The 10,983-nt window shown below is 35.9% G+C and overlaps 1 protein-coding gene across 1 annotated transcript; it reads left to right on the top strand.

Moving 5' to 3' along the window:
- Positions 1-1,891: 1,891 nt before the first annotated feature.
- On the top strand, positions 1,892-2,614 carry LOC149190840 (putative histone H2B.1). The gene has a single exon (XM_089413450.1). It carries the CDS (start codon positions 1,940-1,942, stop codon positions 2,411-2,413), a length of 474 nt encoding a protein of 157 aa, XP_089269576.1. The 5' UTR covers positions 1,892-1,939; the 3' UTR covers positions 2,414-2,614.
- Positions 2,615-10,983: the final 8,369 nt, after the last annotated feature.

The following is a 10,983-nucleotide window of genomic DNA, read 5'->3' as shown; positions in this document are numbered from 1 at the left end:
CATTTTCGAAACAAGTGTTCTTAGAAAACTATGCAAGCCATTAAATTCTAGCTTTAAAAACATCAACATAGATGAAAATACTATGGAATTTAATACAAAGCCTATCAATGTAAACAAGAGACCACGATGTTCATTGCATGAACTCAAAAAATACATAAGAAACAATAATGTTATCGAAACAAGTCTGATTAGAAAATGATGAAAGTGGCGAAAGTTAATACAAAAAACCATATTTCCCAATAAACATAAAGAATCATTACAAATGTTCAATTATACATTTGAAACAATGGTCGATAAACAATATTTTAATAAATATAACATGTTCCTATTAATGATTGTGCAATATGCAATCAAACTTGGTTTACAGGAGATGTCATAGAAAAACAATTCAACAATGTGTCCAAAGTTAAGTGTTTATGCAAAAAAATGTAGAAAAATAGTAGACAATGTCAAAGTTATCAAATTTGTAGTTCTAGAGCGAATTAGGAATAATAGACAAATTTCCATATTGAAAGAACTATATGAATTGGTGGAAAGACTAATATCATTAAGATTACCATTTTTGCAAATACGAGAACTTAGACAACATTTTAGAAAACCACAGTTGGCATTGACTGGTGGACTAATCAATGTACTTGATGACACATCTCGAATTCAAATTGCACTTCCTTGTGACTTAAATGAATCTAGTACAATGGCTATGGCAATTAAAAGACATTTAGTGTTTAAAAGCATATTTGTTGTTGAGAGTGTTCATAAAGTCATAAAGGCATTGAGGATATTGTGTAAAAATCCACTAGAGAATGTCCGAATAAACGAAAATTGGAAACAAGACTTTGATCAAAACAAGGATGTATATGCATGTGAGACTGATACAAAAAGCAATGTTGATAATGATACAAAAACAACAAATAGTTGTTTTAGAAGTGGAATGATGCTCAGAAACATGGTTCTAAATTTGAATAAAGGAGAATAGTTACGTGTGCCAACTGGTTGAAGAAATGGAGACATTGAAGCATGACTCAATTCTATCAAATGAGGGCCACGAAGAGGTCACTAATTGTCATGTCTTCAACTATGTATTATGTTTTCAAGGTTATTAAATTTCTAAACATATATTGTAGACTTTATTGCACTAAGAAATATTAGGAAATTTTAATTAAGTTATATGTAAGTGTTGTACTTGACATGTATGTGACTCTATCTTTTATTTCAATATTTTTAATATAATATAATCTTGCTATTAATCCAATTATATTTTAAATAATATAATTTTCTTATTTTTAATTAAAAATAAATAAATAAATAATCATCTCTTTTTAGATATTACACTTTAAACAAGGTTTCAATAACTTTTTAGATATTACACTTTAAACAAGGTTTCAATAACTTTTTATAGTATTTTGGATTAAATCAATTTTTTTTATACCAAATTGATTATAAATTTATAATGATATTCAATCTCTAAATGAGAATGATAATATGTGATAATACACCTCTCATTACCTCATTTCCATGAAAATTAAAATACAAATCATAATTTAAAAAAAATACTATTATGCAAAACTTAAATCATACATGAAATTGTCCTAAATTCTTAGTACAATTTACTAAAAACTATATTTTTGCTCCATGATGAGCTAACCCCTTAACCCCTTTTATACTCCACTGGACTCATAATTCGAAAACCCAATAAGAAATCAAGAAATCAGAAACTGAGCATCGTGGTTCCATCTCCGATCTAGAGTCGTCGATTCGATTCGTCCAGCAGAAGCGCACGGCCGAGATTCCACACAGTTGGCAATCCGCGTCTCTAGGTCTCCACCAATGACAATGCCAGAAACTGCCTATATATAAACAAGCGCCTTCATTTTCACACCATTATCAATCCGTCTTCCCCCTGGCACAATTGTTAAAGCCGAAGAGCCGAGCAGCATCAATGGCGCCAAGAGCCGAGAAGAAGCCCGCCGAAAAGAAAGTAGCCGAGAAGGAAAAAGAAAAGGAGAAGATTGCTGCCGAGGAAAAGAAATCTGCCGTTGCAGAGAAAGCACCGGCGGAGAAGAAGCTGAAGGCCGAGAAGCGTCTCCCCAAGGACGCGCCCGGCGGCGAGAAAAAGAAGAAGAGGGCGAAGCGCCACGTTGAGACGTACAAAATTTATATCTTTAAGGTGCTTAAGCAGGTTCACCCTGATATCGGCATATCCAGCAAGGCCATGGGCATCATGAATTCCTTCATTAACGATATCTTTGAAAAGCTTGCTCAGGAAGCTGCCAGGCTTGCTCGCTACAACAAAAAGCCTACAATTACGTCTCGAGAGATTCAGACGTCCGTGCGACTGGTTCTTCCCGGGGAGCTTGCCAAGCACGCGGTTTCTGAGGGCACCAAGGCCGTCACAAAGTTCACAAGTGCCTAGAACAGAAACGGCTCGGTCAAAAATGTTCGTGGAGACCTTCAGGGTTTGAGTTTTTCTCGGTTGTGCTGATAAGCTGTTTTTGTGTTGCTATCTTTTTTATCGGAGCCGATTAGAGCTCTAGGGTTTTGTCTGCTATCTTTGACATCTATACACTCTTTTCATTGTAAAGACATACTTATTAATTAAGCCGGCTTTAATTTATTTGCAATTCTCTATGGTTTGTCCATGCATAGCTTTAATTTATTTGCAATTCTCTATGGTTTGTCTATGCATGGGCTAATATCTGTTGAATCTCCTAAAGACATGATGCATCGTATCAATTTAACAGGTATAATTCCATTGCAATTATCCACGATTTGTCCGTATACTGGCATATATCTGATACATTTGTACCTATTCTCTGCAATTTGATAGATTATATATTTTTTTTTCCTTCTTACTTTTGTGGCTAATATCTGTTAAATTTGCACCTATTCTCTGCAATTTAATAAGTTGATTTTTTGCTCTCTTTCTAAATAACTCTTTGTTTTTATGTGTTTTGGCTAATATCTTTAAGTTTGCTTCCATTGGCTGCAACTTTGCATTTATTCTCTGCAATTTAATAAATTATATATTTTTTTTCTTCTCACTTTTGTGGCTAATATCTGTTAAATTTGCACCTATTCTCTGCATTTTAATAAGTTGATTTTTTTGCTCTCTCTCTAAATAACTCTTTGTTTTTATGTGTTATGGCTAATATCTTTAAGCTTGCTTCCATTAGCTGCAATTTTGCATCTTTGGCTAATATCTTTAAGTTTGCTTCCATTGGCTGCAATTTTGCATTTATTTTGGCCGATATCTTCAAGTTTGCTTCCATTCGCTGCAATTTTGTATTTATTTTGGTCGATGTCTTCAAGTTTGCTTCCATTGGCTGTAACTTTGCATTTATTTTGCATATGTTTAAAGTCCGGTGTTTTGGAGATGTGAACATTCTGTTGTTTTAAAATGGAAAGTTGGTGACGTTTGGTCTTTTTCTTTGGGGTGGGAATGGGATTTGATTTAAGAGTGTCATTGATAAAGTGCAGTAGGACTGTTATTGTTATGAAAGCAATGTCGAGTGTCGCAGTCTAGGCCGTTGGGCTTCTTCGACCGTAAGATATTTATGAAATGATTGTAGATATGCTTTCCTGGCATTGAAGTTTCTTGTGGGTCCATTTGTCAGATATACATTCCCCTGTTTTCTTCGTTCAGGTGTTGGCGAATCGCTATGTGAGTCGCTATGTGACCATTCTTTCCACTTTAATTCTGTCGAAGGTTCCAATATTCCATGTTGATGGACGTAATGTTCTTTCCTTCGCGTACCATCTTTCGGAGAATAGATTCCCGGTTTCCAAATGGATTACATTCTCATTTACACGCTATTGAAAATGTCAGGGAAAGGGAAAGGGGTGATGAGTGTCTTTTTTAATGGTGTAAATTCATTTATGTATTAAAAATATATTAATTTATCACTAGCTATCACTCCTCGATTTACAATTAAGATTATGGGATCTATATTCTTAATAGTGCGGTAACTATTTGTGGAAAAGGTGTGGATCTGCAAGCTGCAATCTGGTCGCTATCTGTTTAGAAGTTGTGGATCCCAGTCTTAGCGATGGTTGTCTTATAACATGTGGGTGTTGAACTCTCATCAACTCAGCCAAACATTCAACGGTCATCTTGCTGTGAAGTAATACGAAACATACAGTACACAACATAGTCCCACTATTTTTGTGTAATAAATCATTTTATGCCAGTTTTTTTATGTGACATTTATTGATAATTTCAAAAATAGTAAGACCAATTTTCAGAACCAGTGGCATTGAAACAGAGTCGCTGTTCTTATTATAAGTGGTATTCAGGGTTTTGTATGGTTGTTGTGGTTATTTTAGGATAAGTTGCATTCAGGGTAAGGTAGGGAATGAGTTAAATGTGTCTGGTATTGTATGTTTATGAAATGTGATGTGTATTTGTGATTTAATTTTAGTTGATTTTATGTTATTTTATTTAGACAAATTTTTGTCATGGGAAATTATATGCAAGTTAAGATTTCTACACAATTTAAGTAAATGTTTAATTAATGGAAATTAATTTTTATGATGATGTTGACTTTTGGATCTATAAATTATAGTATACTATTTAGCAATGGGTTATAATAGATTTCCTTAAAAATTGAAATCTACACTAAAGATTTATTATTCAAAATTTATATTATAAAGATTTCTGTTTCTTTATTGTTTATTATGTATGCATGCAAATTATAAACTATGATTTGACACAAAATATCTCTTGGGAAGGTTTAAAAAAAATAGTTTTAAGGTGAGGTTTGTGGCTTGTGGGTTATTATAATGCACAAGATCTTTTTTGTGTGCTTTTTCCTTATCATTTTTTATTATTTTGTTTGAATATAAACCAAATGCACTAAAAAAGAATGAAATTCTTTTTTTTCTTAGTGGTTTAGTTATAACATAGTTCAATTTTTAATCATAATTACAATATGGATTTTATTTGGAGGTTTTTTTTTTTTTAATCATTATCAAGTGGTTAAACCTTTCTTTTTTGAGTAATGGGTGCAACATGACATCATTTTGAATTATGGTAGTGAAAATAGGAAAGTCAATTTTCAAGTGGCATAATTTCGCATATGGACTATGATTGAGGTATTTCTTGTGTTGTTGAAAATGTTTTTATTTGTAGAATAGGATAAAAAAGTAATGCATTAAAACAACAAAGGTTTGCCACCAAAAATGTCATTTAATGTTGTAATATTTCTTCTACTTTTTTCACTTTGAAAGTATTAAGATGGATGGCAAATAATATAATCATTTAATTTAGATTACACCTCCCCATTTTGGAAGATTTTTTGTTTCCAAAGGATTTTATTGAATAAAGTGAAGAATTTTTTTCTCGATGTTTTTTTGAGTGTATTGTTTAGTGTTGCTTGGAAATTGTTTTTTCAACACAATTTACTTGTGTTGTAATTATGGATTGTTTTTGTAAAATTATTTCTTTGTCTACTTTGTTTGAGCATTTGGTGTCAAATCCTTTATAAGAGTTGGGGCATGTTCTTTTTCTTGATTTAAAATAGAAGGTTCATAGAGTTTTGGTTTTTTTAGATTCACAGCAAAGTAAATGTGCATGTAGGGGGGTACATTGAGTCTATAGGCATTATCTCTCACTTTTTTTAGTATTTGAAAGGGACCATATTACAAAGATTTAATTTTCTTATTAGGACCCTATCTTTACATTGATTATAACAGTGTGGCCCACAGTAGTGATGTGGTCGGGATGACTCATGACATGAATCGAAACAACGAAGTTGGTGTGTTCATGCTGTCGGTGGTGTGCATGTCGCGCTGTTGAGTGATGGATGTGTTTTTGGTGTATCATAGTTTCATCTCTATATGGCAAGGTGTGTGGAGTATTTGATGGTTTTGGTGTTTGTTTGATGTTGCATGTGCATGTTGCTCATTCATTTGTATTTTGGTATGCTTCATGTGTTTGTCTATTCGCGGACAAATCTCTTAGCATGCATTTCTTGTTCGTTTGTTCGCGAAACAATCTCCTTGCATATGTTTTTTGTTTATCTTGTTTATTGTTGTGTCATGTTTCATCCATGTACTTGTATTTGCGATCACTCATGATGAGACGATGTCAAATCCAAAAATCTTTTAGTCTACCATGATGCATTATTGTTTAATTTCAGATGTAGGTGATTGGGAGAGAAGACAAGGCTTTGAAACTGCATAAGGAAGATTTCAAGTTAGGATGTGGGCTTCGGGCACTGTTCATGAAAATTGTGTAGAAGTCACAGGGAGGCTGATATGGGCAATTTAAATCAATAGCGATTGTTCGCGGGATTTGGCTCGGCTGGGGGAAAATCTGCGTATTTTTTTGAGGGAGACAGTGCAGGTAGTAGAGGGAGACTGGTAGTGAAAATTGTGTAATTTCTTCGGGGAGCTCGCAGCGGGTTGCGGGAGGCTGTTTGGAAAAATTGTTCAATTCTTTTGAGGAGTTGGTAGCGTGTTGCAAGAGGTTGCCAGAAAAATTGCCTAATGCTGATAGGTTGGCTTGTTGGACATATTTGTGTTGTTTTTGAGCCGAGTGTGATATTGGGTAGTTGGGACTGCTCATGAAAAATGCGCAGTTTTTCGGGTGAGAAGCAGGTCGGTTAATTAGGTGACTGGTTGGAAAAATTGTGCAATTTTTTAAGTGCAGTGATGGACACAGGGTGTCTGTCCAGCTTGTTTGCGTATTTTTTTTAGTCAGCGGAAGCGAGCATGCTTGGTAGCTTTTACACAATTTTTTTGGAGTGAGGCTTGGGGTCATTATTTGGTCAAACTCTCTGGTTGACCAACTATAGGCTCAGTTGATGTGCTTGCGGGCAGTGCAAATTGAAATAGCTTGTTGGGAAACTTCTATGCTATTCTCGGTGACATTTGGTTGGGTCAATTCCAAGAATGCGCAGTGCAGACTGCATGGGAGGTAGCCTCAAGATTTGTGTAATTTTGGGCAGCAGTACATGATCACTGAGTGCTGAAACTGCGGAATGCAAGCTAGCGAATGTTCGATTGTTGGAGGGTGGTTCGATCGACAAGGTTTCAACAAAATGTTCAAGTGTGTGAACGAGTGACTTTGCACATGCATGACTTTGCAAACACACATTCAACATGACTTAACGACAAGACGATGCGAACTATCAAGACAACATACACTTGGTGTGTTTGATCGACGGTGCGAACGAAAAATGCGACACTTGTGATAGATTATTGAACGACTGCGACGACACTTACACGACAGTGCATACAACTTCGTGTGTGAGTGTGACAGATGTTTACATAGTGGAAACAACTTGTACACAACCTTCAACGTCACCAGAACGAGGTCGCAAGCATGACATAGAAATTAACATGTTAAAGATGACAGTTGGTCGAACAAGTGAAAACGAAGCAAGACATGTAGAAGAAATACACACAATGAATTTTCGTGTTTGCGCACATGCATGTTACTTAAGACATGATGATATGACATTGACAAGCCATCCTGTAAACTCAACTAAGAGGTGTACTTTGGAAGGTGTTCTTTACTTACCATACTTACCTTCAAGATGATTATGCACTAGACGGAGTTTGCATGCGGTCTTGATTTTCTCCATTATTCGGTTCCTTGGTCTTTCTCCTCAACTCCTTGGAAGCAATTTTAACATGTCATCTTTTCTTGTAGTCAATGAGAGGTAGATCTGTGCAATTTCATTGGATAGTGACTGCTGTCGGAATGAGGCCCTGGGAGGTTTGCTTGCGCAGTTTCTGCATGCAAGACAGACAGGCAGCGTGGACAACATTGCGTAGTTTTGAGACACAGGATACTGCTATAATATGGGGGCCTTAGGAGGACACTTCTACGCAATTTCTGAGTGTAGTGCAGCTGGACTTCTCTACTAATTTTTGGAGAGTAGTGTTGGTTGGGGTCTCTCTGGGTTGTGGGGTTTTAGCAAGAAAGGGAGGTTGGTGTCTCTATGCACTGCGGGGTTTAAGTAGGAAAGGGAGGAAGCTTGATGGTTGTAGACGCAAAGTGCACAGCTCTGGGAAGCTAGATGGGGTTAGGTTGCTCAGGAAAATGACTAAGTGTGATATCAGTGAAACATATGTAAACATTGGTAGGACTTGATTGTGATCGCACACAAACACTTAGTGACATAATGTAGACCATCCAGAATCCATAAGACATATTTTATTGATGCAAGAATTTTCATGACAAGAGTGTGTGAAGTGAGTGTGAAAAATGTCTATGTGATGACAACCATTCATGCGCACATTTTTTCCCTTGAAGCAAAACAACATTTCCTTTGCATGACAAACAACAACCTCTATGCTCGAAAATGACACACACTACATAAAGATGAGAACGCAGAGAACTCTTAGGATCAAGGAAGGGAGCTTGAAATCATTAGTTTACCAATCACTGATACAAGGATGATCAATTGCAGAATCCAAGGTAGGCTCCAAAATATGCATGTGAGCCAAAATTTTGGAGGGTGGTTGGAGTTGTTACAACACATTATTATACACATGAATATGATTTTTCAATTGTTGAAACACTTCCTTGAAGTCTTCATTTTTCAAATGTCTCTTTGTATGCATCATGGGTGAATGGCTCCATGTGCATTAGAGTTCCAAAAGTTGTGATCTTCGATGTGGGTGGCCTTAAAAGCATGTCAACCAACTTGTTTGTGTGACCCTTCATGTACTTGATCACTAAATAAAATTGCTATAGAAACCCCATCCACTTGTAATGCTTGGTTTGTTGTAGCTTACTCTGGGTTTGAAGGTAACGTAGGGGTTGGTGATCTGTGACTGTCTCTTTCCACATCAGAATTTGCTTTCATTTCGTCACATCTTGCACCAGGGCATAGAGTTCCTGGTTGTAGGTAAGAGAGTTAAGCATTGTTCTATGAAATATTTTGGAACGGTAGCATACAAACCTTTTTCCTTGCATCAAGATCACTCCCATAACATACCCATTTTCATATGTCTCCACTTTAAAGGGTTGTTGCGAATTTAGTAAGCCAAAAATGGTGATTGATTGATCTTCTTCTTTAACTCCTCAAAGACCCTCTGTTAATCTTTTCCCCATTGGAAATTATTGCCACTTGCTATTATGGTGTGGTGTGGTGTTGCTACCGTTGAAAATGAGGTTATGAATTTTCTTAAGTATTGTGTTGCCCAAAAGAAACACCTAACCTCAAAAACATTAGTAGGCATTAAGCATTTCATGATGGCCTTCGTCTTGGAAATATCTATTTTCAACTCTCCTCCACCTATCACATACCTTAGATACACGAAAAACTATTGTGCAAACTCACACTTATTGAGATTTGTTAGCAGTTGGTGTTTCTTTAATGTCTCCAACATGTAAGTCAAATCTGAGACGTGATCCTTCTAGGTAGCACTATGTACCAGTATATAATTTAAATAGACATAAATGAATCTATAAAAGGATGCAATATATCATTCATTAACTTCACAAATGTAGTTGGTGCATTAAATTAGCAGAATGGCATGATTAACCACTCATACAAACTTTCCCTACTTTTGAAGGTGGTCTTCTAGTTATATTCTTTTCTAACTTGAACTTGGTAATACCAAACTTTAAGTCCAACTTGGTGAAGTATTTTGCTTGCTGCAACTAATCCAACTTATCATCTATTTTGGGTAATGGATATCTATTTTTGAACATAATTTTGTTCAAAACTCAGTAATCTATACACATTTTCTAACCCCCATCTTTCTTTGGAACCATGATGATGGGTGACCCACATGGTGATGTACTCAGTTGAATACAATTTTCTTCTAGTAATTGTTGCCACTGTTTTTTCACCTCACTTGTGTCTATAACACATTGATTGTACAATCCAGTGTTTGGCAATGGAGAGTCTAACAATAGCTGAGACTTATGCTCCACTTCCCTCTTAGGTGGTAACCCTTTAGGCTCCCAAAACACATCCATGTATGTTTGTAGCAACTCTTCTAGTGTTTTTTCTCTTAGTACATCTCTCAAATGATGTCTTTACTCTTACTAACTATTCTATACACTGATACTTTTTAAAAAAATATTAAAACAAAAATCTTGCTAGAACTAATAAGTTTCTTGGCTTGGTTGGCACTTACTGGCAAAATTTTTGACTTGTCTTTATGCGCATTGATGGTGAATGATTTTCCATCTTTAATGAGCAAGTTTTGGCTAGATTTTTGCATGAAAATTGCATCTCACATGTATATGTAGGGACTTCCAAACACCACTCCACATACATAAAGGGAAACTACATTTAGTTCTACTTCATCAATAAAACCAACACTAATAGAAAATATATGTTTTCATTGTTTTGTTACCTTTAGCTATGCCTCTTTATTTAGCCATCCCAATGGTATGGGTTTGGATGATCATGAACTTTCATTCTTAATATGTCGAATATATCTGTTGCAATGACATTTGTCTACCATCTAGAGTAAAACATAACATTAGATCTTTACACTTAATTTTGTTGTTTACACCTGTACGCTACATGTTGATGATATGTTTGATGAAATGCCTATCATGGCTAGTAGGGGTCTGGTTAAGTTCTTGTTGATTTTATTGTTTTTGCTTCATGGTTTCTGTGTACCTTTCTTAATTTCAAGCTTTCATTCCATTGTGGGTCGTGGCTTGGGCTTTAGGCCTAAAAAAGTAGCTTAAATCTCAGGGTCACTGGCACAGAACTGGTAAGTTTGGTCCAGAGTCACTAACACGCTGGCCTATGAGGGCGACTGTAGGTCTCTGGTCACTCCCTTTTCCATAACATGAGAGTGACTATGGTCTAAGAGGTCCAAAAGAATAGTGGGACCTAGGGATAGACTGTTTGAGTGGCTGACTTGTCTTCTGAGGGCTCTGTTGATGATGTTGGATGCTTTTATTTGATGTTTCATTGATTCCATTTACTTAAGGTTACCTAGGAAGTCGAGCCATATCATAGTGGCCTCTCGACACATGTTTACCTCAGCTGGCCGGTTGTTTGG

Source organism: Pinus tabuliformis, chromosome 3_1 (genome assembly GCF_031772625.1).
Source record: "Pinus tabuliformis cultivar Carrire ecotype Pingquan chromosome 3_1, CPIR1, whole genome shotgun sequence".
Taxonomy (NCBI): Eukaryota; Viridiplantae; Streptophyta; class Pinopsida; order Pinales; family Pinaceae; genus Pinus; species Pinus tabuliformis.
The sequence above is the reverse complement of the archived record's forward strand: the minus strand, read 5'-3'. Positions and strand labels throughout refer to the sequence as shown.

Excerpts from the sequence above, each read along its gene's own strand:
- LOC149190840 (XM_089413450.1), top strand. The coding sequence starts at position 1,940 with ATGGCGCCAAGAGCCGAGAAGAAGCCCGCCGAAAAGAAAGTAGCCGAG.